Source organism: Halichoerus grypus, chromosome 5, assembly GCF_964656455.1.
Source record: "Halichoerus grypus chromosome 5, mHalGry1.hap1.1, whole genome shotgun sequence".
Classification (NCBI taxonomy): Eukaryota; Metazoa; Chordata; class Mammalia; order Carnivora; family Phocidae; genus Halichoerus; species Halichoerus grypus.
In genome coordinates this window covers 168,400,274-168,426,715 of record NC_135716.1, presented here as the reverse complement: position 1 = coordinate 168,426,715, position 26,442 = coordinate 168,400,274, and the positions used below count along the sequence as shown (strand labels likewise).

General features: G+C 45.9%; 1 protein-coding gene across 1 annotated transcript; it reads right to left on the bottom strand.

The window, feature by feature from the left end:
* Nucleotides 1-20,468: 20,468 nt before the first annotated feature.
* Nucleotides 20,469-26,430, bottom strand: STMN1 (stathmin 1). The gene is made up of 5 exons (XM_036114686.2): nucleotides 26,294-26,430; nucleotides 24,551-24,623; nucleotides 23,886-24,058; nucleotides 21,511-21,702; nucleotides 20,469-20,985 (listed from the first exon to the last, which is right to left on the bottom strand). The coding sequence occupies exons 2-5, from the start codon at nucleotides 24,561-24,563 to the stop codon at nucleotides 20,914-20,916; spliced, it is 450 nt and encodes a 149-aa protein (XP_035970579.1). The 5' UTR covers nucleotides 24,564-24,623; nucleotides 26,294-26,430; the 3' UTR covers nucleotides 20,469-20,913.
* Between the last annotated feature and the right edge of the window lie 12 nt (nucleotides 26,431-26,442).

Below are 26,442 nucleotides of genomic sequence, written 5' to 3'. Positions count from 1 at the left end.
TAACATATTGTTATATTAGTTTCAGATGTATGATATAGTGATTCCACAATTCTATACATTACTCAGTGCTCGTCACGGTAAGTGTTCTCGATCCCCTTCACCGATTTCCCCCATCCCCCACACCCTCCTTCCTTCTGGCAACAACCAGTTTGTTCTCTAGAGTTAAGAGTCTGTTTCTTGGCTTGTCTCTTCCTCATTATCTTTAACCAGTATTTTTTAAAAAACCAGCACAAAACCAAATTCTCTCTTTTTTAGAACACGTCTTTTGTTCTATCAGTAAGCATATTCAGCAAGCATTACGTGACCTGATTATGAATTATGTCTAAAGAAATTTTGCTTACTCTTTTCTAATTGGGTCCCTTTCATTTGCATTGAGATCTGCATTAAGGGGAGAAATTACTGTTGCCATAGGATATCCCACTTAAGGAAGTATTTTAAAAAGTATTACGTTAAGGGGGCACCTGGCTGGCTCAGCTGGTACAGCATGCGACTCTTAATCTCAGGGTCATGAGTTGAAGCCCCACGTTGGGTGTGGAGCCCACTTAAAATTAAAACCAAAAAAAAGTTCATTACACTAAGAATTCCATTATAAAACTGACCTACATTTTCATGCGTTCTAATATTAAGGTAGACTTCCCGGAAACTAAAGAATAAAGAATTATTTTAAAAAGCTGATGTGGAGAAGTTGAGGGGGAAATCAGTACATATTAACCCATAGTGTTATCGATGTAACTTCACACACTGTAGGGCGAGGTGCTCTGTAGAACAGCATCTAGTTAGAAGATACTGTCACCGATTATTTATTGCCCAAATATAATATATACAGCAATCACAAAATCAGAAAGCCATGGGTACCAGCCAGTGCCTTAGGGATAACAGAACATCTTTACTAGGAGCAGTAAAAGCATTTGTTATCCAATTTTTCTAAACTAACTGTTACCACTTATTTCTACATATTCTAAATAGCATTTCCCTCCAAAAAGTAGATTCTCCAGCTCTTGGCACTAATTCTTTTTTTTTTTTTTTTTAAAGATTTTATTTATTTATTTGAGAGAGAGAGACTGAGAGAGAGAGCACATGAGAGGGGGGAGGGTCGGGAGGGTCAGAGGGAGAAGCAGACTCCCTGCCGAGCAGGGAGCCCGATGCGGGACTCGATCCAGGGACTCCAGGATCATGACCTGAGCTGAAGGCAGTCGCTTAACCAACTGAGCCACCCAGGCGCCCTTGGCACTAATTCTTAAAGTCAATAAATTTGATCATATCAATAAACTCTTCAGTCTTCTATTGCTATAAGGTGGAGGAAGATACTTGTGTGTTCTAAAGAAAAGTGTGCAATGCCTTACAGTTTTAAATACTAAGTAATTGATCCTCGCAAGCAGATAACATCAACTAAAACTTGTTTTTACTAGTGTTCCTTCTCTTTTACAAGAGACTAATCATTGTATTCATGTTAATATTAAAGATTTTATTATTTTTACATAATCTTTACACCCAACATGGGGCTGGAACTTACAACTCTGAGATCCGGAGTCACACATTCTACTGACTGAGCCACCTATTAAATATTAAATATTAAACAAAATAGCGCCCTATTTTGTTAATGTTATACTACAAAAATATGTACACTCCCTAATTTAAAAGGTTAAATGTCAGATATACAAGTAATGGTATTTTCGCCAATAATTCACAATTTTTACAATTTCTGCTATTTTGGAACAAGCGTTAAAAGTCCCACGATTTATGTATCATTAAACACGAATTGAAACACTTAACATCTCAAAGAATTGTTAAGAATGGCAGAACCTACAATTAACTATAACTCTTACATTGGTGATACAGCTCCCCTTTGTTATTTTATTTCTTAAGTAAACATTCTACTAGGGTGTTTTCAAGTGAATAGTTCTGGTTTGAAAATTTGATTTTTCATATTAATTGTAAAGAGCCTTGTGGTTGTACATTTTGTTAAATTATATGATGACCTTGAACTGTAGGACATGCCTACCCAACTTAGAGCATGTATCTCACTACTCGTGTTAAAAAAGTTTCCTTAAAATTCATATTCAGATGAGTGGGGTTTAGTCCAATTTTGCAAAGGTTTTTATGACTATCTTTTTTTTTTTTTAAAGATTTTATTTATTTATTTGAGAGAGAGAATGAGAGAGAGAGAGCACATGAGAAGGGGGAGGGTCAGAGGAGGGAGAAGCAGACTCCCTGCTGGGCAGGGAGTCCAATGCGGGACTCGATTCTGGGACTCCAGGATCATGACCTGAGCCGAAGGCAGTCGCTTAACCAACTGAGCCACCCAGGCGCCCGGTTTTTATGACTATCTTAATATAGAAACCTTGTTTTGAGAACCAGCATTTTATACCTCTGAGTGTTATTACTAATATTAATTGGTTGCTTAAGAGCTCTATTTTTTTTACCAAAATTAATTGGTAGTTAAGAGCTCTACTTAATCAGCTTAAAGAAAATGAGGCATTTTTATAAATTTAGTATTCATAAAAATTCTCAAAAATAAAATAAAAAGTTTAATTCAAATGAATTTCAGATTTAGGTAATCTGGGGAAATATTCTGTATCAAAACTAGTTAAAAATTGCTGGTTTGATTAAAATGGACATGTCTTAGAGTTATCAACATTGAATATAATGCAAACATACAACTTTTGATTTTACCCAGTTTTACTAATCAAATAAGTTCACGTTATGTTGCAAAATTTGCTAGCAAAAAAATAAATAATTTGGAATAAGTTACTGTTATAAGTTATATTATCTAATGTCTCACAAAGATATCTAAACATAATTGCCAAGAATAAGTAAATTTCAGGTGCCTGGGTGGCTCAGTTGGTTAAGCGTCAGACTCTTGGTTTTGGCTGGCGTTGTGATCTCAGGGTCATGGGACTGAACCCACATCCAGTTCCCCCGTCAGCACGGAGTCCACTTGAGATCCTCTCTCTCCCTCTCCCTCTGCCCCTCCCCCTGCTCGAGCTCTCTAAATAAATAAATTCTTAAAAAAAAAAAGAAGAAATAAATTGAATAGATGTTAGTATGGTAAAAAGTTTTTAGGTATTTTCCCAAAATCATTTTGGTAGCTTCAGACCTTAATGTTTTGCTAAGTTAAGTGATGAGTTAAGTTAAATTCAATGAATATCCAGATAATTTTTAAATAAGATAAAATACTGAAACATTAATTACTGAGCATAGGCTTATCACTTTTTGCTGCCTTTGACAGAAGAACTAAAGATATTTGTGTCTATTAGCAAACATGTTTTATGCCACACTGAAAAACAATTTTTTTTAAGGTTTATTTATTTTAGTAGCAGAGGGGCAGAGGGAGAGAGAGAGAGAATCTCCAGGAGATCCCCCGCTGAGCAAGGAGCCCGACGGGATGCTCATCCTACGACACCAAGATCACAACCCAAGCCAAAATCAAGAGTTGGACACTCAACTGACTGAGCCACCCAGGCGCCCCACACTGAGAAATTTTCTATAAAAAAAGCACATACCTAGAAATCATAAAAAGTACTTGTAAGTCTGCCTGTAACAGAAAGCTCATGTAAAAGTGTTCATAATTATTTACTTCTTAAAGTTCCCAAGGGTTAGGAATTTTAATTAATATATGTGATTAAAGCCACTGAAAGTAATAAGGGAAACATATCCGTATGCCAGAAAAGTAGAATGCATGTTTTCTGTGAGAGACAGTATGAGGAATGGAAAGGCATTCTTGTTGAGAGAAAAGAAAGTAATTTTGTTCTAAAGTGAGACTGGTTACTTAGAAGAGGGAAAATATAGACCAAGATCTGAGTGTAAAAGAGAAAACTGTAGATAGTTTGTAGAGAAAGAATCTTTTTTTTTTTTTTATTAAGATTTTATTTATTTATTTGACAGAGAGAGACACAGCGAGAGAGGGAACACAAGCAGGGGGAGTGGGAAAAGGAGAAGCAGGCTTCCCGCTGAGCAGGGAGCCCGACGTGGGGCTCGATCCCACATGACCTGAGTCGAAGGCAGACGCTCAACGACTGGGCCACCCAGGCACCCCGAGAAAGAATCTTTGAAAAGGAATTTTAGTGTGTGGTCAAGCTGGCTAAGATTAAAATTCATTCAAGAATAAGCTTTAGGGGGGCGCCTGGGTGGCTCAGCCGTTAAGCGTCTGCCTTCGGCTCAGGTGGGATCAAGCCCCGCATCAGGCTCCGTGCTCAGCGGGAAGCCTGCTTCTCCCTCTCCCACTCCCCCTGCTTGTGTTCCCTCTCTCGCTGTCTCTCTCTGTCAAATAAATAAAATCTTAAAAAAAAAAAAAAAGGAATAAGCTTTAGGGGCGCCTGGGTGGCTCAGTCACTAAGTGTCTGCCTTAGGCTCAGGTCATGATCCCAGGGTCCTGGTTGGTTCCCACGTCGGGCTCCCTGCTCAGCAGGGAGCCTGCTTCTCCCTCTCTCTCTCTGCTCCTCTCCCTGCTCATTCTTGGCTCTCGCACTCTTTCTCTCAAATAAACAAATAAAATCTCTAAAAAAAAAAAAAGAACAAGTTTTAATATCAAAGTATACTGGTGCAAAATTAGAATTTGGCTTTTCTGGGTTTTTTTTTTAAGATTTTATTTATTTTTTTGACAGAGAGAGCACAAGCAGGGGGAGCGGCAGGCAGAGGGAGAGTGAGAAGCAGGCCTCCCGCTGAGCAGGGAGCCCGATGCGGGGCTCGATCCCAGGACCCCGGGATCATGACCTGAGCCGAAGGCAGCCACTCAATCGACTGAGCCACCCAGGCGCTCCTTTTCTCTCTTTTTTTAAAAGGACAAAGTTTGGGGCACCTGGGTGGCTCAGTCAGTTGAGCATCTGACTCTTGGTTTTGGCTCAGGTGGTGATCTCATGGGTCGTGATCTCGGTCATGAGATCGAGCCCCACCTCAGACTCTGCAATCAGTGGGGAGTCTGCTTGAAGATTCTCTCCCTCTCCTTCTCCCTCTGCTGCTCTCCCCCGCTCATGCATGCACTCGCTCTCTCTCTAAATAAATAGATAAATATTTTTAAAAATAAATAAAAGGACAAAGTTTTCTCTCTCTCTCTCTTTTTTTAGATTTTTTGGTAAATTTTAAAAAAGATTTTATTTTTAAGTAATCTCTACACCCAACTTGGGGCTCAAACTCACAACCTAGAGGCCAAGAGTTGCACGCTCCACCAACTGAGCCAGCCAGGTGACCTAAGGACGAAGTTTTCTTAGGTTATTAGTTTGCTCTTAATAAGAAACTGTAAACAAAGGTTTTTATTTACCTTTAATGTAATCTGCCTAGAAAGAAAAAGATACTGTTTTGCCTTTATCAAGGCTGTAATTACATAGAATTTTTAAAAAACTGAGTCTTCTCAATATTTTCTTTAAAGCTTATTTATATTTTTTAGTAATCTCTACACCCAACATGCGGTTCGAACTTCCAACACTGAGATCAAGGATCGCATGTTCTTCCAACTGAGCCAGCCAGGCAGGGGCCCTGAGTCTTTTCAACTGTAAAAGAGTGAGGTTTTTTACAAATATTTAACTTTCTGTATTTGCCTACAAATTGTCATTTTGGTTAAATGGATAACTAAGCATTATTTCACAGTGACCTATGATCTTGTTTGACCAAGTGTTCTAAAATGGTTTTTTTTTTACTTTTTTTATTTGAATATAATTGATACACATTTTAAAACCTTTTTATATTTTTTAGTATTTTTCCTTTAGAATTATTTTATTAAATCATAAATGTACAACTTCTTAACTCTACACATGCACTTAAATTTTTTTTACATTTTTTTAAAGATTTAAAAGATTTAAAGATTTTCTTTATTTTTTTAAAGATTTATTTATTTATTTTAGAGAGAGAGAGCATGAGTGGGAGGGCAGAAGGAGAGGGAGAGAGAATCTCAAGCAGACTCCAAGCTGAGCGCAGAGCCCAACATAGGGCTTAATCCCAGTACCCTGAGATCACAACCTGAGTCGAAACCAAGAGACAGATGCTTAACTCAATGTACCACCTAGGCACCCCATTATTTTTTTTACATTTTATTTTTAAATAATCTCTATCCCCAACATGAGGCTCAAACTTACAACCCCTGAGATCAAGAGACACAAGCTCTATGGACTGCGCCAGCCAGGTGCCCCAGCACTTAAATCTTTTTAAAGGAAAAACATGTCTTATTATATCATGATCCTGGCTAATAGCTTTTCAAAACTTAGAGAAAAATCTTTTAAAAAGTTTCACAGGTCATCTGAAACTTACAAATTCAACATTATCAAAGAAGGAATACTTCTACACTCTTACAGAGACCACTAAGAAGAAACAATAATTAAAAAGCTAAGAAACTGGGCACCTGGAAAAAAAAAAAAAAAGAAACTGGGCACCTGGGTGGCTCAGATGGTTGGTCGTCTGCCTTCAGCTTGGATCATGATCCCGAGGTCCTGGAATCAAGTCCTGCATCGGGCTCCCAGCTCAGTGGGGAGTCTGCTTCTCCCTCTCCCCCTCTGCCTGCGCTCTCAATCTCTCTCTCTGTCAAACAAATAGAATCTTTAAAAAAAAAAAAAAGCTAAGAAACCGTCTCAAAAGCATTTTTTGACAAACATCCCAAAAAGCAAATTCTAAATGAAGTCATTTTTATCTCTAGCTAATTTGGGAGATTTTTCAGGGAGCCCCTGAAACATCTCAAAGAGAGAGATTAAATTAATCAGACATATTTGATACATTAAATTACATGGGAAACATTGTCAAGTAAGTGAGGATAAACCTTTTTCGGTTATACTGTGTGAGTAAATGTTATTCCTATAAGTGTTATTGCATAAAATTCTAAAATTCTGATATGCCCTGGTAAAATGTTATCAGTCATAATTTTAGTTATTATCTTAAAATGTATGTCACAGAAATGACCAAATTTCATTGTCAATTAGATTAAGCATGACATTTTTAAGTCTTCTGACATTTACAGAGTTATATACTCAGATGTTTCTTCCTGCAAATGTGTTTTATCATCAGAGAAATTCATGGAAATGAATCTATCTGGAATGCAGATTTTTGATAACTTTCAAATCATAAAACTAAACTGGGTATGAATTTCCAAAACTAGTGGAAAAATGGATTCAAACAAAGTGAGAATTAATAACACGGAATCAAAGGAACTGAAGAAGATGATCATTTTTATGACTCTTATTTAAAATATCACTGGTTTTCTGGGCACCTGGGTGGCTCAGTCGTTAAGTGTCTGCCTTCGGCTCAGGTCATGATCCCGGGGTCCTGGGATCGAGTCCCACACCGGGCTCCTTGCTCTGCAGGAGGCCTGCTTCTCTCTCTCCCACTCCCCCGCTTGTGTTCCTGGTCTCACTATCTATGTCTCTGTCAAATAAATAAATAAAATCTTAAGTAAAATAAAATATCACTGGTTTTCTAATGTTCTGCTTTTCCAGATTTGGGAAAATCTTTGTCTCTTACGCTATCAACAATTTGATAGCGTGAACGAAGATGAGATGTTTGTGAAAAAAGATGAGATGTTTCTTTTTCCTTCCTACCTGATCCTGCCAGAATTCAAAAACTCTTGAGTATTCTTTTTATATATATGAAAGATTGTTGTGTCTTTCCTCGTTAATCCAGCTCGAAGGATCAACATTCTTTTTTTAATGTTTTTTTAAATTAACATATAATGTATTATTTGTTTCAGGGGTACAGGTCTGTAATTCATCAGTTGAGTATTCTTCTGATGGCAAAATAATTATTTACGTAAGTTCAATGAGAATCTTTTCTCCTTGCAACAGGAGACAATTAGAAACCCTGGTTATATTACCAAGGCTTTGACTGGAATATTATATTTGAAAGAGATGTGCCTAGACTCAGGTATGACCAGACAGTTTTAAGGAACTAAGGTTGACTTTACAGAGCCAATAAAGCCCCTTAAAAAGGCTTAACCTGGTACTTTGCTTACAATTCTCCAGCAAGGTAGTTTTTTGTTTTTGTTTTTTTTTTAAGTAGGCTCTGCACCCAGCATGGAGCCTAACATGGTGCTGGAACTTACAACCATGAAATCAAGACCTGAGCTGAGGTCAAGAGTCAGGTGCTTAACTGACTGAGCCACCCAGGCGCCCCTAACCACAAGGCAGTTTTAAAAAGAGCTTATAAGCAATGTCCACAATAGCCAAACTGTGGAAAGAGCCAAGATGTCCATCAACAGATGAATGGATAAAGAAGATGTGGTATATATATACAATGGAATATTATGCAGCCATCAAAAGGAATAAGATCTTGCCATTTGCAACGACGCGGATGGAACTGGAGGGTATTATGCTGAGCGAAATAAGTCAAACAGAGAAAGACATGTATCATATGACCTCACTGATATGAGGAATTCTTAATCTCAGGAAACAAACTGAGGGTTGCTGGAGTGGGGGGTGGGGTGGGAGGGATGGGGTGACTGGGTGATGGACACTGGGGAGGGTATGTGTTCTGGTAAGCGCTGTGAATTGTGTAAGACTGTTGAATCTCAGATCTGTACCTCTGAAACAAATAATGCAATATATGTTAAGAAAGAAAAAAAGAAGAAGAAGAATGTAGCAGGAGGGGAAATTGGAGGGGGAGAAGAACCATGAGAGACAATGGACTCTGAAAAACAAACTTGAGGGTTTTAGAGGGGAGGGGGGTGGGAGGATGGGTTAGCCTGGTGATGGGTATTGAGGAGGGCACGTTCTGCATGGAGCACTGGGTGTTATGCACAAACAATGAATCATGGAACACTATATCTAAAACTAATGATGTAATGTATGGGGATTAACATAACAATAAAAAAATTTAAAAAGAGCTTATATATGGGGCACCTGGCTGACTCAGTCTGAGCATAAGACTCTTAATCTCTGGGTCATGAATTTGAGCCCCATGTTGGATGCAGAGATTCCTAAAAAAAAAAAAAAGAAGAGAGAGAGAGAGTTTATATGGTCAAGCATTATTCTTGCAACACACATATAAATAATCAGGCAACGTTTAATGCAAACAAATTAGTTTTACTATTAAAAATATGAAGGTAATTGTAGAGAGAAGAAACTACATTTGCATCTTTGTATCAAATTCTAATCCTGTTCACTGTCTTTGAAGTTACATACCTATAAATTGGACTGGATCCCGAATTCCTCCAGTTTCTTCAAAAATCTGGCAATGACTCCCAACTAATGTTTCCAATTTTCTCCTGCCCTTCTGATTTGGAACTGGTAAGAACAAAGATTGCCCCTGAATCTCCTTGGAAGGGACTCTACCAGGCCCTTTTCACCATCCAAAAGGCAGCCAAACTTTGGGGACTTACACCTTGGATATGCATCTCACAGCTGGAAAAGGTCCCACTCGCCCTCTGGTCCTATATAAGCGATGGAGACCCCTCCAAATCATAGTGATGAGGAAGCGAAGCAGCTGACGTCAAGGTGAACTGCTTCCTCTCAAGACATCAGGTCAAGACTTCATACTTTAAAGACAAAACCCTTTCTTCTTTCCTTTCCTCTGACCCTGGCTTGGAAAGACAACGACAAAGGGGTAAATTTTGCCTTTCAGACTGTGGATTTGTCACCAAACATTCCTTTGTGAACCAGAGGTTGTGAATATCACAGAAATTAAACAAAAATATCATGGGACCCCTGGGTGGCTCAGTCAGTTGGGCATCTGCCTTCGGCTCAGGTCATGATCCCAGGGTCCTGGGATTGAGCCCATGTCAGGTTCCCTGCTCAGAGGGGAGCCTGCTTCTCCCTCTGCCTGCCACTCCCCCGGCTTGTGAGCGCTCTCCCTCTCTCTCTCTCTCTGGCAAATAAATAAATAAAATCTTTAAAATAAATAAATAAACAAAAATGTCATGATCTGAAGAAAAAGAAAAAAAAAAGTCACAATCTGTGGATACTGTGCCAAAGGAGCAACAAGATTGGAGAACTACAGAGCACTAGCTGAGAGTTGCGCTAATGTCTTAAATTTTGGTTGCATTTTTCAGTTAAGCTGAGAGTCTGATCAAAATGGAGGAACTATTTTAAAAAATGGCTCAAAATAGTGTCACTTATGTTAGGGCCCCACATCAGTAAACCAAGATTTAATGCCTAACCTAACAATGGTTTCGACCTCCGAGAAATGTAACCCTTAACCAGCCCAGCTGGAATCTCCTGGTCAACAGGCGGAGGTATTCCCCTAATAGACCTCTACAATTCCCCTTGAGAGGGTGACCTTGCCTAAAACAATGCGTTCTTTGCTAATAAATTCCTTTTTCTTCCCCTCTCTGCTTTTTTTTTTTTTTTTTTGAGATTTATTTATTTTAGAGAGAGAACATGAGCAGGAGGGCAAGTGGGAGAGAGAATCTCAAGCAGACTCCACACCGAGCACAGAGCCCGATGTGGGGCTCAATCTCACAGCTCTGAGATCATGACCTGAGCCAAAACCGAGAGTCAGACGCCCGACCGACCGTGCCACCCAGGCGCCCCTGCCCCTCTCTGCTTTTAAAAACCATTTTGTACAGGGGCGCCTGGGTGGCTCAGTCGTTAAGCGTCTGCCTTCGGCTCAGGTCTTGATCCCAGGGTCCTGGGATCGAGCCCCGCATCGGGGTCCCTGCTCGGCGGGAAGCCTGCTTCTCCCTCTCCCACTCCCCCTGCTTGTGTTCCCCTCTCTCACTGTGTCTCTCTCTGTCAAATAAATAAATAAAATCTTTTAAAAAAAATAAAAACCATTTTGTACAGCTCCTTGAAGCTCCCCTCTACCCGCTAGAGGGGCTGCTGACCCATTCATGAATGGCTTAATAAAACCAATTAGATTTTCAAATGTGCTCGGTGAAAAAAAATTTTTAACAACTACAAGCCCAGGAAGGAGGGCTGGAGGAGATGCTCTGGACACGTGGACCTCCTGTTGCCAAGGGTGACTGCTGACCATCGGAAGCTCACAGCCCTTCTCGGGGTGGGGGGGGGGGAGGCGGAGGAGGACACAGCCTGGCATCCCCTGCTCCAGGTGCCCAGAGATGAGGCGCTGCTCTGCTCCCGGCCACATGCCAACTCCCTCTCAGCGGTGGGCGGGAAGCTGTACCCCGCGGCCCACAGAGATCCTGAATCTGACCTTGTCTCTCCATCCCATTGACCGCAACTCCATCCAAGCCACCTTCCTCTCTCCCACACGCCTGCTCCCCACAATCCACTCTTCTCACAGTGGCTGAAGGATCCTTTACACACACGACCCAATCACATGCTCCCTGCTTAAAGCCCCCAGAAGCTTCACATTGCTCATGAAATGTCATGCGACCCCTCATTCTGGCCCATAGGCCAGCACGGCTGGACCCTGACCACCGCCCTGGCGCCGGACACCCCGCCTCCCCTAATCCAGCCACGAGGGCCTTGTTTATGCTCCTTCCTCCCACCTGCTGGTTCCTGCCTTTGCATGCTGTTCCATCTGCCGGGAACACACCGCGCCCAGCCCACCTCACCTGCAGAGACCCTCACCCCTGCCGCAGTCACTGCCTCTACCAGCCCTTTCTACTCCCTCCAGGGCACTCAGCATCCTTTTGTAATGTCTGTCTCCTCCACCAGAATGTAAGCTCTGTTTTTTTTTAAAGATTTGGTTTATTTATTTGACAGAGAGAGACACAGCGAGAGAGGGAACACAAGCAGGGGGAGTGGGAGAGGGAGAAGCAGGGAGCCCGACGTGGGGCTCGATCCCAGGACCCTGGGATCATGACCTGAGCCGGAGGCAGACGCTTAACGACTGAACCACCCAGGCGCCCCAGAATGTAAGCTCTTGAGGACAAGGACCTGCCTGCCTCGCACATCGCTAAACCCCCAGGGCCTACGACTCTGACTGGCGTGTAGGACAACTGTTTGTATTTGTTCAATGAATGAATGAATGGATGAATGAATGAATGGAAAGGCTTGCTTTGGGTACTCTCTTAGGGACATCTAAAGAGAAAGGAGAGGAAGGAGATTGGGGCAGAGGACCTGGTATCCGAGATACGAGTCAGAAACTGGAACCAACCATTGATCATCTTCCCACCAACAGCCAAACCCTCCTCCCTGACCACCCCGAGTGGTCCTGCCAGCAGGAGCGTATCTGGGACTGGGAGTCAGAGTCCACCTGGGGAAAACAGGAGGGAGGCGGTGGGCACAGGCACGTGCCATATCGAACCACTGACTTCAGGCTGGGATGGGACCCGACCATCTGGGGAATGGTGTTGAGCGCACCAGCTCCTGGCTCTGCCCCTGACCAGCCATGGGTCAGTGACGCAACTTTTCTGAACCTCAGTTTCTTGTCTGGAAAAGAGGCTAAGAATAGCATTGACTTCACCAGGATGCTTTAAGGATTCAGTAAGATGGGATAGGTGAAATGCTTATTTGCTACAGTGCAAAGCAAATGGCAGGTGCTCAGGAACCCTTAGCAGAAAAGAGAAAGAAAAGAGGGACAGGAAGGAGTGACAGAGCACAGAGAGAGGTGACACAAAAGCAGGCTGCCAGGAAACCAGCAGCAACCCGGTCTGACATGCTGGGAGTTTGTCCCAGAAAAGATATAGAAATGTAAAGCATCCCACACTTTATAGCACCTCCTCCCCAAAATGGACTTTTGAGTTCTCCTGGTTCAACTCCCTCATTTTACAACTGTTCTGAGTCCCAGAAAGGACAAAAATTTCTCTAAGATGCCCAAAGAGATGGCAGAAGAGTTGAGCACAGAGAGGTGGCCAGCTGGGGAGGGAGACGCTCAGATAGGCCAGTGCAGGAGATTATGAGCTCCCTGTTCTCCTCTGTCCCTGCAGCTATTTAGTGGGGGGAAATGGTGGACAGAGAAGACCCTGGAGTCCACAGATGGAACACTGGGCTTGGAGGGACAGAGAGGGGCAGAGGGCTGACCTTCCCATCACCCAAGCACCGGGCTCTGTGCTATGCCCGTCATTAAATTTGGCCCGGGCTCAATACTCGTCCAGCCTGGGAGGGGTTATCCCTATTTTATGGGCGAGGATGGGGATGCAAGGCCGGGGAGAGCTAATGGAGCTGGAATTTCAGTCGTATTCTGTGTGACTCCAGGAACACCTGCCTTGCTTCTCTCTGGGAATTGAAAGGGGGGCCACCACTAGCTGCTTGTAAACTGGGTCAAGTCTTTTCTTTCTGGCCTCGAGCTCTTCCCCTGAACAAGAAGGGTAGACTACAGGGGTCACCAAGAGCTTTCCCAGCTGGAGCTGACTTTACTGGAATTCTAAACCAACGCGCCTCCCCCGGATGAGTCAGGAGGAAAGCCTGCCAGAAAGCCTGGCAGCCTCCCATCCGACTTTCTTGCCCCCAACTTTCAGGGTAGCCCTGCCCGGGGAGAGCCCCGCTTCGGCCCTGCGCCCCAGACGGCATGGAAGCCTCCTCTCCCCGCTGGACCTCATCCCTCACCCTTCTCTGGGGGCAAATCTGAACCCAACAGTTTGGGGAAATGAAGCCCAACAATGTATCAAGCCCTGCAGTCAGGGGCCTCTTCCCCCCGCCCCCCGACACCTTCAAGGCTTTGGGAAGCCCACAGGTCAGGATGTAGGTTAGTGTTTCTCAAACTAAATTCAAAAAACATAGGGGTGCCTGGGTAGCTCAGTCAGTTATGGTGGGGCTTCTCCGTGCAGCTGCAGGCCCAGGATGACTTCCCGCAGGAGGTGGGGCTTCTCCGTGGTCATGGCCCAGGTCATGCTCAGCTCAGGTCATGGCCCCAGGGTCCTGGGATCAAGTCCCAGGGCAAGCTCCCTGCTCAGCAGGGAGTCTGCTTCTCCCTCTGCCTCCCTCTCCCTGCTTGTGTTCTTTCTCTCTCTCTGTGTGTCAAATAAATAAAATCTTAAAAAAAATTCAAAAAGCATGTTTATTTGCAAAGAACTTCCGCTTTTGGAAAATTAAGGAAATCCACCAGACAGTGGTGGTGGTTACAACAGTGTGAGTGTACCGAATACCACTGAATCATGCACTTAAAAGTTAAAGTGGCACATTTTATGTTATGTAGATTTTACAATGAAAATTTTTATAGATAAAATGAATAAAAAAGATGCAAAGTACTAGTCTCGACTTTAATAGTATTCAAATAACCTTGTGCAATGGTTAGAAAAGTTTCTAGATGCTTACTTGCAATTCTGTGTTCTCACAGCGGTTAGCAGAAAGCCTGTGGCCTGGCCGGGGTCCGAGGGCCACTTGGATAGCGGATAGCATTCACTGAGGCTGCGGAGAGGCGGGCTCTGGCTTTGGAAAGCTTCTCAGGAGACTGACCAGAAGGAACAAGACTCCTGCATCCCTGCCCCTCTCCCCCCCGGAAGGTACTTCTAGATATCAAGCCACCTAACCCCACGCAGCCCCCTGAGCCAGGCATGCTGGTCTGACTCATGGCTGGACCCCTCCTTCTACCCCCGTTGGTCTCCCAGGGCCTTCTCGATGTACACGGTTATTCAGGTGTCCCTGTCGATGGCCAGTGATACACAAAGGCAGCTATGGGGGGGGAGGGGACGGGGGCTGGGGTGAGCTGGGAGAGGGAAGGACAGGGTAGAGGGTGACTTCTTTTCTTCTAGCCCCTCGACCAAACTTGGCCCAAGCCTCACCTCCTGCGGGAAGTCATCCTGGGCCTGCAGCTGCACGGAGAAGCCCCACCTGCGCCCCCCACATCCCAACACCGGTCTCCCCGTATTTGTATTGAATGGTTGACATGGTAAATTCAGCCGTGGTGCTGCTCCTCTGTGGCTTGGGAGGGCGGTGGAACGTGGCTCAGTGTGAGGGTACGGCCAGGGTTCAGGCTTTTACCGAGTGCCCCTGGGCAGGGCACGGTCCGTACAGCTGAGCAGTGGCCCCGATGGCCGGACTCTGGGCCCATCTCCGCCAGACTTTGGGGGACTGGAGAGGGAGAACTCTTTTAGGGATATTTGCATCCTGAGTACAGTGGTCTCTGCTTGCTGAGCAACAGAAAACACTGGGCTCTAAAATGAACCAGACACCTAGACTCCAGTTTAGAAATTCTACCTCCAAAGGTCTGATGAGGGTCCCTGAGTCTATTTTGAAAAACCCAGCTGGTGTCTGGCCCATAAGATGTGTCCGCAAGCGTTTGGAGACGGTGCTCCTGGAAGTGCAGCCTGTCTTTGGCACAGACAGGGACTGTGGCCTCTGGGAGGGGGGCTCAGGGACAGCAGAGGAAGGGGTCACTTTTTACTATATTTCCTTTTGTACCGTTTGGACCTTTGACCTAAAATAAGAGTCTGACTGACTGATGGAGTTGCGGTCATCTGTGTCTGGGTCTGCAGACTCAGGCCTGCAGCTGGGGCCCCCGACTTCCGTCAAGGACAGAAGTGGGCGGGCTGGAGAACAGAGAGCTGTAGAGCGCACGTCCCACCTCAAGGGGGCAGCAGCTGCCCAGAGCCTGCTGACTGCGTCTGGGCCTCGCCAGGAGCCCAGGGCTGTCAGATCTGCCAGGTTTTTAAAGATAAGCCTGAAATCAGATTTTCGAGTGGAATTCATTATCAACTCACTCACAGATTTAAACAGCCGGGGTTGAACTCAAGCTGCCTGCAGACAGGCTCTGGCTGCCGGCCACCAGCCGCTGCCTCTGGATCTGAAAGGATGTCATGAGGGTAGCGCACCTCTGAGGCCAATCTGAAAACCAGGACAGAGCCATCCTCTGCTTCTAGAAAATCCGACTGACTTCCCATGGGGTCCACACAAAAAGAGGACAAAGCAGGTGCCCCTAGGTGGACCACAAGAGTCACCCACCAACTCATAATGATTTAATTCAGCACATGTTTATTAATTTAAAGATTTTTTTTTTTTGAGAGAGAGAGAGAGAGAGCACGAGTGGGAGGGGCAGAGGGAGAGGGAGAGAGAATCCCAAGCAAACCCCACACTGAGCACAGAGCCCAGCGTGGGGCTTGATCTCAAGACCATGAGATCACGACCTGAACCGAAACCAAGAGTCAGATGCTCAACTGACTGCACCACCCAGGTGCCCCAGCACGTATTTATTAACCTCCCACCACATGCCAGTCTCAGAGTCAGAGATCCAGTGGTGAATTTAACAGGCACAGTCCCTGCTCTCTGAGAACCTTCCTTCTAGCTGGAGAGACATACTTGAAAGAAGTAATTGCATAATCATTGTTATGTGATACATAAGGAGCTGCAGTAAAGCTGGGGGTTGATTGAAAGTTAAGGTTTGAGTCCTGAGGGACGCCTGGGTGGCTCCGTTGGTTAAGCATCTGCTTTCGGCTCAAGTCATGATCCCATAGTCCTGGGATCAAGTCCTGCATCCTTGTTGAGCAAGGAGCCTGCTTCTCCCTCTGCCTGCCATTCCTTCTGCTTGTGCTCTGTCAAATAAATAAAAGTCTAAAAAAATATAAAGTTTTGGGCGCCTGGGTGGCTCAGATGGTTAAGCGTCTGCCTTCGGCTCAGGTCATGATCCCAGGGTCCTGGGATCGAGTCCCGCATCGGGCTCTCTGCTCCTTGGGAGCCTGCTTCTCCCTCTGCCTCTCTCTCTCTCTGTCTCTCATGAATAAATAAATAAAATCTTAAAAAAAAATATATATATATAAAGTTTTGAATCCTGACTCCACACTCTTAGGTATGTCACTTTGGGCAAATCTGAGTTTCACTTGCCTCATTTCTTGCCTGTAAAATGGGTATAACATCATAGGGTTGTTCTGGGGATTCACTGAGATCATGCAAATAATAAGCTCCCACATAAGAGGGGAGCCTAGGTTTGGCAGGGAGTCCCCCGCCCCACGCCCCTCCCCATCCTAGGGATACTGGGGCTTCTTGCCCGCAAGGGGAGGGGGAGGCCACAGATTGAAGGCCCGGGCCGGAGGCCTCCTGTGCCTACAGAGGCTCAGTCCCCTCCATTCTGTGGAGGTGGTGGCCATGGGCATCTGGCTCATCTCCTGCTTCTGTTTCTTACCCTCTCCGTCCACTTCACAGCCCACTTGCCCCCGGTAGGATTTGGTGCCCAAGGACAGGGATGGTGTTGCTCACGACCATGCTGGGAGAAGGCTGGGCCTTTCCAGCTCTGGGCCGGAGCCCCTCCACTGAGCTCTTCGAGCCTTATAACTAAGCTTTAAGAATCTGAATGCATGTATAAAACAAGCCAGAAAATCTTCCCTGGACCCCTTCAGTGCAGAATACCAGCTTCTGCTGGCAGAGGTCTCAGCCACAGGACCCTTAGGACCTTGTTTGACCTGGACCAAGAGGCAGGAGGCAGATGGCAAGGGACTGAAGCGCCAGCAATGTTTCTGGGGCCGTGAAGTTCAGCTCAGTGGGGGGAATCCTCAGTGGTCAAGACATGGTTCCCGACCTCAGGGGTCTGCGATCTCACCAGGTAGAGAAGACCCAGAACCCCAGTCTTGGATTTGAAAGGGAGCTTCCGGGGCACCTAATCCTACCTCCCGCCCAAAGGGGAAAGCTCCTTTTAAGGAGCCCAGTTTTCCTCTTTTTCTTGTTCCTAAATGAATCACGTTTAATAGTGATTCAGACAAACCGAATTAACAGTAAGGTGGCCAAACCGTTATCTGAGAGGACAGACTTACTGGGAGCGCTAAAACATCACTGGAAATCAGAACTTTCCACTGGGAGAATAATCCACACAGTAGAAAGGGACACTTTTATAAAGGACTATGGGTGGCGGGTGACACCTCTCTTCCCCAGCATCACCGGAGATGGTCAGCAACTGCCTTTCTGAGGAGGGGGGCCCTGGCTGAGTCTGGGGCACCGGGAGTTGTTTGCAACAAGAGATGTGAGTGGCCGGAGCAGCCCCCTCCACACGCAGGGCCTGGAGTCAGACAGTGTGCCTAGACCCTCGCCAGCTCCGAATCTCAAGCAAGTCAATAACCTCCTAGCCCTGCTTACCTCCTCTGCACCCCAGGGACGATCTATCTCTACTACCTCACAGGGTTGGACCCAAGGAGCCAACTTACATAAAAGCAACTGAAAGTAACTCTCAGTCAACAGGACCTCATTACGGGCCCCAACGCCCCCGTCGCCCCAAGTGCTTGTCAAGGGCTTCATTCGTTATTAAGTGCTGGGGTCCATATCTGACCCCTCAGAAGACTGGCTGGAGTCTTTCCTCCTCTATTAGGCCTTCCAGGCCACCAAACCACTAAAGCACACTTGGCTAGTACGAGCTTCTGGCCAGGAACAGTATTCTCAGCTAAGTGTTGTACAACTCCCCTCCCCTTCACCATCAGCACGTGGCGCACTGGGATCCCATTTTCATCACTAGCGGACAGCCCAGTGTGTAACACACTCCAGGTGCTTGGACACAGCAGATCTAAGGGCCTTCCCATCCCTCAGATCTCTTTCCCACCAAGGCCAGTCAATCACACCTAAGCACAAAAGTCTCAGGAGGAAGGGACAAACCTCATTTTCCACTCAAGCCAAAAGGAATGGAGTGGGCTCCTTGACGACAGCCCCCGGGCTGAGGGTACACCTCCTGGCCTTGCAAGACTACCTACGCCTGAGGGGCTGTCAGGGAAGGCTGGCCCCACCGGGAGAGATGCGCGCTGGAGGCCAGGACAGAGAACACCCAGGCTGGGGTAGTACACGCACACTCCCCGGACGTCACGGGTACCCACTCTTCCTTCCCTCCAAGTTCTATGCCAAGAGTAAGAACGATTTAACTAACCTAGTTCAACCTTCTCATTTTTGTCCAGGAGAAAACGGAGGCCCAGGACTAAGTGCCTCTCCAAAGGTCAGAGGTAAAATAGCAAGCCAGGGTTTCTGAGGTCATGGGTAAGCTGCACCCGCCCTCCAGGTCCCTGTGACGCATCACTGTCATGAGGTAGGAACTCGGGACCCTTGGGATGGGAAGTCAGAGCCACCATGGGGTTGGTGGGAACTAACTGGGGTATCCTCCCTCAGCCCATCTTGACTCTTTTCTTGCTTTTCCCTAAGTTCTGTTCCCTTCCGTGCAGGTCCTACAGAACACAAGTTTCCTGCCATCTCTCGGACACCCAGTAAGTAACACTACCCCGAATTTCTATCTTCACGCTGTCTTCACATCCCAGCTACTCACAACTGGCATCTAAAACATCCCCGTGGGCGCCAGGTCACCCACACAAACCTCCAACACCTGCGACGTGTCAGAGACTGAGGATAAACGATGCTGAGTTCCTGCACACAAGCCTTACTTTGTTCTATTTATTGTCTGAACTAGCGTTCGACTAAACTACACTTGATCTTGTTGTTTGCCCTGCATGGCCGAACTCTTTACGTTCAGCTTTTTCCCAGAACTACAACTGATCATCTTGGTCTAGGTAAATTTGGAAGTCAATTCAAGGCACACAAAAAGCTGCATCATCTTTTCCAATTTAAGAGTATAAACTTAGCTCACTCACTGGCCTCTGGTTGAGAACAGTTGTCATTTATATGCATGCTAGATACTAAAGCGGGGGGCGCCTGGGTGGCTCAGATGGTTGGGCGTCTGCCTTCGGCTCAGGTCATGGTCCCAGGGTCCTGGGATCGAGCCCCGCATCGGGCTCCCTGCTCCTTGGGAGCCTGCTTCTCTCTCTCTCTCATGAATAAATAAATAAAATCTTAAAAAAAAAAAAAATACTAAAGCAGGGTTCTAACTGTGCCTCTATACACACACACACACACACACACACACACACACACACACAATTTAATCCTAACAACATAGGAGGAAGATTGTCATAGGCCACTATTATCCTTTAAGTTTGGTAAAACCCAAATCAAAGATAAAGCCGGAGCTGAGGAAGTCCGTGCCCGGCACCCAGCAGACCCTCCCCCAGCATTAAGTCACCCAGCACGCTTTCTCGCTATGAGGTGCTGGGCTTCCAAGAGCTTTTATACAGATTCCTGAGAAGCAAATAATCATATGCAATTAAGGCTATTTCCCAAATAGCATAGGAAAGCTGCCAAAGGCTGTCCCTGAATTGAAAGGCAACACTCTGACAATGGTGAATATTGTAACCTCCGGATACAAGATGAAGGAGATGCCAACCTGAACCACCCAAATCACACGTTACTCTAGAAAAGAAGGTTCCTTTTAGCCTCTGCACCAAAGGTTGCTATGTGGGCCCAGAGAATGATATTAAATATTCCAATTTTGGAGTCATGGCTTCTATGGCAGGAAAGTACGAGAGAACACATCCCACCACCTGTAACAGAAAGCCAGTAAACTGTCAAATACCGCTAACCCGGATCTCGCGATTTCCCCTAAACCCTTCTCTAGAAACCCCGTGTGCCTTCAATCTGCCTTTTTAACAGGGACACGGGAACAAAAATAAGCTTGTTTGCAAATAAACATCTGAAAGACTATCGTAGCAGCTGATCTGGGCCAAGGCATCAAAACAAAGTGATGATTGTGGAAGAAGACAATGCAAAGGACTCTGGAGCGAGAAACTCCAGGGCAGAGAACTTGCGGCGACATGTGCACTGGGTATTTCTGGAGGCCAAAGGCCCATCTGGAACGAACAGAAACTAGGAGGGTCTCCGTCACTCCAGAGTTTATTACCTGTACAGAAAGGACTCCCCGCCGACAGCACTGTGCAGCTTTATTAACCATTCAAGTACAGTAGCATCTGGGAAGATCGGGACAGAATTGGGATTTAAAAGTGAACAGATATTCAGCATCTAACAGTTTGAAAGAAGCCACTACATACTCTTTTCACAAACATGTTTTCACAGAGCCAATACAGTACTAGCCGTTAACCCAGTACGCCAGGTGCACTGAAGTAGAAAAGATGTAACAAGAAAAAGTAGCTACATTAGAAAGACTTCAACACTTTAGAAAAAGAGTACAACACTTTCCGTTTCTCCCCTTTAGCCCCGAAAACAACATCATACAATCTGGATCTACCTATACAGTCCTACATCAGCTTCTAGAAGATTTGTCAGGAGGGCAAAAATAAAATGACACTGGCCAGTACAGTCTTTGGATATTTGGGCAGGGGAAGGGGAGAAAGTCAGTGCTCAGAACAAATTAGTCAGCTTCAGTTTCATCAGCAGGATCTTTGGATTCTTTGTTCTTCCGCACTTCCTCAACGTGCTTGTCCTGGAAAGAAACAGCATCCGTCAGTCAGTCAAATCACAAAGCCCGCCAAGCCGCGCACCCTGAAAGAGGCCCGACGGCAGCATCTGGGCGTGCGTTACATACTACGTTAGTGGGAAGCACACAGAGTTCTAGAACATTATCTTCAAACTTCCTTGGGTCACTCATGGAACCTGATGACTGAGGCTCCTACTGCTCTTTCAAAGAATGTACAATTTTTCTGGAAATCACTGAATACCCCATCTTACTTTTTTTTTTAAAGGTTTTATTTTTTAAGTAATCTCTACACCCAATGTGGAGCTCGAACTCACAACCCCAAGATCAAGAGTCGCATGCTGTACCGACTGAGCCAGCCAGGTGCCCCCGCTCCATCTTATTTTAAAAGAAGATACCTCTCATTTAATACGTTGAGCCCCGAAACTGAGGACAGACACACCCAACGCCTTGATCAAGGCAATTAGTCCGAGCCACCTCACGGGTGCAGACTTCAAGCTCTCGACCCTCTCACAGCAAAGCTGGGCCACCGACCTTCTCCCGCAAGCGCTCCAGTTTGGCAGCCATCTGGGCCTCTCGGTTCTCTTTGTTGGCCTCCATTTTGTGGGTCAGCTTTTCTTCCGCCATCTTACTGAAGTTGTTGTTCTCCTCTATGGCTTTCTGAAGCACCTCTTTCTCGTGCTCCCGCTTCTCAGCCAGCTGCTTCAAGACCTCGGCTTCGTGGGACTGAAAAATGTTTAACAGGCTAGACGGTCGCAAGTTTATTTAGCATTAAATTTTTGACCAAGAGAAGTTATTAAGCAGGAAGACTGAAAAGAGGCAGAAACTGAGATCTCTTTAAATATAACCTAAGCCAGGGCCTGAATCGTCTGTACCAAAATACTGTGAAAATCACCCTCTTTTTCTAGTGTTTGTGTTTACTTTGGACAACTGCCCAGGTTTGTTCAGTCTTGCCCAACTGTTCTCTAAAGGAATCCCTGTAAGATTTCCTGTTTAATGGTAACAAGAGGACTGGTAACATGCACGGGGGAAATGGAGCTCTACTGTCAAGAACTGGTTATTGAACTTCAACGTCCACCTGAAGAAAATTAGCTTATTATAACAGAAGTAACCGTATCGATAAAAAGAAAAAAACATGAATGATAGGGAATTTAAGACTAAGCCCCCAGATTACTATTTGAGCCAGGCGGGATTTCTGTTTCATGGAAAAGCTTCATGGCTTTTCTCTCTGGAAGTGGCATTCACTTCCATGCCACCGGAGCTGTTACCACGTGCGCCTCCTTCAACAGACTCAACACCCAACAGCATGTTACCAAACAGATTCCGATGTGCCTGGAAGCATCACCGAGGCAGGAAAACTACAGAGCACCTGCTGCTGGTTCTGTTCACTCTTCTGCAATATCCCAGTCCCAAGTTTCACTATATAAAGCACAGGCTACTGACTACAGGGCCAGGGTCGGTTCCTTACAGATTTCTCCGTCCAGCCGTTGGCTGCATTTCCTCACAAACTCAAAACTCCACAAAACTCCCTCAACCTCCATAGGAGCTCAAACTGCGCAGACGAGCAGGTAGGAGACGGAGCTCCCTAGCAAACACTGCCACCCAACCCGGGGAAATGAACGGCAGTGCCGACAGAGGGTCAGTGCACATTCACACGTGTCACCGAAACATACAGGGCACATGGTACAGCAGCTTCAACAGGGGCCTGTATGTGTGGTGAGATGTGTCAGACTTCACACTGGACTAACTGTGTTGGTCAGGGGCATGTTACTACCTCACCTTCTTGTGCCTACTCTCCTTCATTTTATTTTGTTAAAAAAAATTTTTTTTATTAAGTAAATTCTATACCAAACGTGGGACTTGAACTCACGACCCCAAGATCCAAGAGCCACATGTGCTATTGACTGAGCCAGCCAGGGCCCCTCCCTAATTTTAAAATTAAACCCACTCACCTTAATCAGGGTTGTTGGAAGGGAATAAGAATTTATATAAAGTTCTTCAGGAAAAGAATACTGAATGGAAGGAAATGCACCAAAATGTTAACAATGGTTATTTCTGGGAAGTAGGGTAAGGAATACTTTTAATTTCCTATGTATAAACTTCAGATTCCCAATTTTTCTATAACAAGCATATTAATATTTGTTGATCTTTCTAATTTGGGTTGTTTTTTTTTTTTTTAAGTAGGCTCCACACCTAGCATGGAGCCCAACATGGAGCTTGAACTCAAGACCCTGAGATCAAGACCTGAGCTGAGATCCAGAGTCAGACGCTTAACTGACTGAGCCACCCAGGCGCCCCTTTTCTGATTTGTTTTTAAAAATGGGTATTTTATAGAACTGCTTAGGTAAGAGAAAAGCTGCTCCAATATCATTAGGCCAGTTGAGCAACACAATCACATTACCAGCAATTTAAAATGTTTTTATTGTACAGCTCTCAGGAAAAAAAACAAACCACACAGGCACACATACAAACCAAACCAAACCGGGAAAAAAGGAGGGGGAGGGGGAAGAATCATCCACCAACAAATCTATTTTTCAAAGAGAAAGCAAGAGAAGCAGGAACTTTGGTTTCAGATAGACCTAAGCTTGAATTCTGGCTCCAAAACTCACTAGCTATAGGACTTGGGAAAATGACAACATTTCCGAGACCATTTTCTCATCTCAGTATCTCAGACATCTACCCTTTTAGGGTCAAAGGGTTAAAGGAGAAAAACAGAAGTAAAGGACTTGGTACATAATATGAGCTCAGTAAATGATGCCAGGCATTTTCTTCTAGCTGCTGGCATATGTAATTTTCACAGTTATAATCACATCTAGCTCCAATTCTGTTTTCCTCCTGTTATGGAAATAAAACTGATCTGCCACATTATATAAATAAATATCCTGTTTTCTGTGAATTGTGATGTTTACCTTGCGTCTTTCTTCTGCAGCTTCTAATTTCTTCTGAATTTCCTCCAGGGAAAGATCCTTCTTCTTAGGAGGGGAAAGGGGGAATTCTGGGACGGATTCTTTTGATCGAGGGCTGAGAATCAGCTCAAAAGCCTGGCCTGAGGCACGTTTCTCCAGTTCTTTCACCTGGATATCTGGATTTGATCATATTCATAATGTATTCAGAAAAATGGGGCTTTCCTATTCTAGTAAACTATCCTATAATTTTCTAGAAACCAAATCAATTTAATGAATAGAATTCGGGCTGATAAAGAAGCTGTGTTTGCAGGCAAGAAATTATCTAAATACCACCTCCCACAAACCCAAAGCTCAATATTTTTGGATTAAAAAAATGCCACTCTGAGATATCAGTGTTTGACAATCACTTTAATAAACAAAAGGAAGACTTGTGCAAAACTCCACAGTTTTGCTCTCAACCAAGCCAAATCATCATATTATGAAACAATTAGGAGCTCTCAGTACATTCAAGTGATAATTTTTTCTTCTTTATTCTCCGGGATTTATACAATGGGTTTTTGATAAGACCAAAATACAACTGCCCAATTAATGGCTTAAGACCTAAATCCATCTCCTATTATAAAATCCTAAACCCATCACAATTCAGCTTTTCCAAATAGATTACCTACCAGAAGAAGCCATGGTGAACAGAAGACAAGAGACTGGCAGTGTATTCTACACAATCCACTGGCAAGGAAAACCCTGAAAACGATTTTCAAAAGCATGCGATCAATTTCTTTGCATTTCTAGGTCATTGATCCAAAGGGACCTCAAATCACATCCACATAAATCAGTGTCAGAAAAATCACTACCATGGAATTAAATAAGACATCATTAACTAGAAAATTATAAAAATCAACAAAATACTGAAACACTGGTAAATTTGAACTGAATAGAACATTGGTTGCAGAAAATCAAGTCAACTGAGCTTGCCTGTTCAAAAAATATCTTGGATTTTAAAAATTAGACGACGTTAAGTCCCAATATATTTTTTCCCCTAAAAACTCTAAAAATTTCCCCCCACAACGGCGAAAAGATATTCCAGATTCAACTCAACAGTGAGACCGGAGCCATCTTAATACTGCCTACAACTCATTGTGCAAATGAAATGCCCACCCCTGCTTTGTCTGCGTCTGCCATGGTGGAAAACAAAACGCCCAAGCTAATATTAACCAGTATGTTGAACTCCTATTGTTCCAGGGGCTTAAGCTCCTTAGCCAACAGCGAGCAAAATTCATCAGTTTTATGAACCTTTAGGCTTTAGGTTATAATATTTGCTGCCTTATATCACGAAAAATTCTACATCCCTACTTGATTTTTTTTAAGGTCATTATCCTTGTACACCCCAGGCTAATAAGAAAACCTAAGATTGCAGGTTTCAACAGCTGGAAATTAAGAACCCTAAGCAGCGAAACGGTCTAACCCCGGCAGAGCAAGAGACGCAGCACCGGACCCAGAATGGGCGTGGCCCCGGTCCAAGTGAGGAAAAGCGGGTGGGCGCCCCCGGCCAATCAGAGCACGCCCTGCGCTCCGGCCCCTGGCCCCGCCCCCTTCCTCCCCGCGCCTTTTCGAATCTCCCCGAACTCACAACACCCCGGAGCCCGCGCGCGTGGGAAGGGGAGGGATGGGCGGGGCTAACGGTCCTATCTGGGTAACTCCGCCCTTCCCGGGCTCGCCGCGCGCTGACGCCCCCCCCCAACTCCCGCCAAAAACATCTCGAGGCCGCCCCCACCCCCGCAGCAGCTCGGCGGGTGGGGCAGGCCCGGGAAACCGGCCGTGGGGTAGCTCAGGCATCGGCCCGCTACCTCCTCCTTTCACTCCCACCCACCCTGCCTCCACCCTAGCTGTCCGCGCCCCCCGCCGCGAGGACAGGATTGCTCTCGTGGGATGTCAGCCTCTCGGGCTCGGCCCTAGTCACTGGGCGAAGGCGACAGCGGGGAGAGGGAGCGGCCCTAGCCGCCCGCAGTCCGATGCTATGGCCGCTGCCCTCCAGAGGCGCCGCCCCGCCCCTTCAGACAATGGGGACCCCAGCGGGGCTGAGCTAGCAAGTGAAAGGAGGGAGGCAACCGAGGGCCCACGCCCCCTATTGTCTCCAAGACGGCACCCAGGGCTAACGCCCAGGGCTCGCCCAGCTGGCCGCGCCCCCTCCCCACGATAGCCGCGCCCCCAGGGAGCGGGGACAAAGCCGAGGCTCCGCCCGAGCCATACACAAAGCGGAGCGACCCCCGCCCGCCAGTCCCACTTGGGGCCCGCGGCCACGCCCGCCGCCCTCCGGCTGGGGGTCGCTGCCATGGCCCGGCCCCTCCCGCCGGCCGCATCCCTCTCGCTGGCCCCCAGCCTCCAGCCGCCTCCTCCCAGAGCCCCGCACCCACCTGCTCGGTCCGAGCCGCCTGGCCACACTCTGAGCACCAACAGACCCGGGCGCGCACAAAAGCGCCAAACAGCAGCACGTGACCTCCCCACCGGGCTCTCCATTGGCTGAAACCAGCGGCACGTGCCGCCCCCTCCCCCACAGCCCAGG

Coding starts and splice junctions, on each gene's coding strand:
- STMN1 (XM_036114686.2), bottom strand. Junction 21,703..23,885: donor CTGCAGAAGAAAGACGCAAG/GTAAACATCACA, acceptor AACATTTTTCAG/TCCCACGAAGCCGAGGTCTT. Junction 20,986..21,510: donor TGGAGCGCTTGCGGGAGAAG/GTCGGTGGCCCA, acceptor GTTTCTTTCCAG/GACAAGCACGTTGAGGAAGT.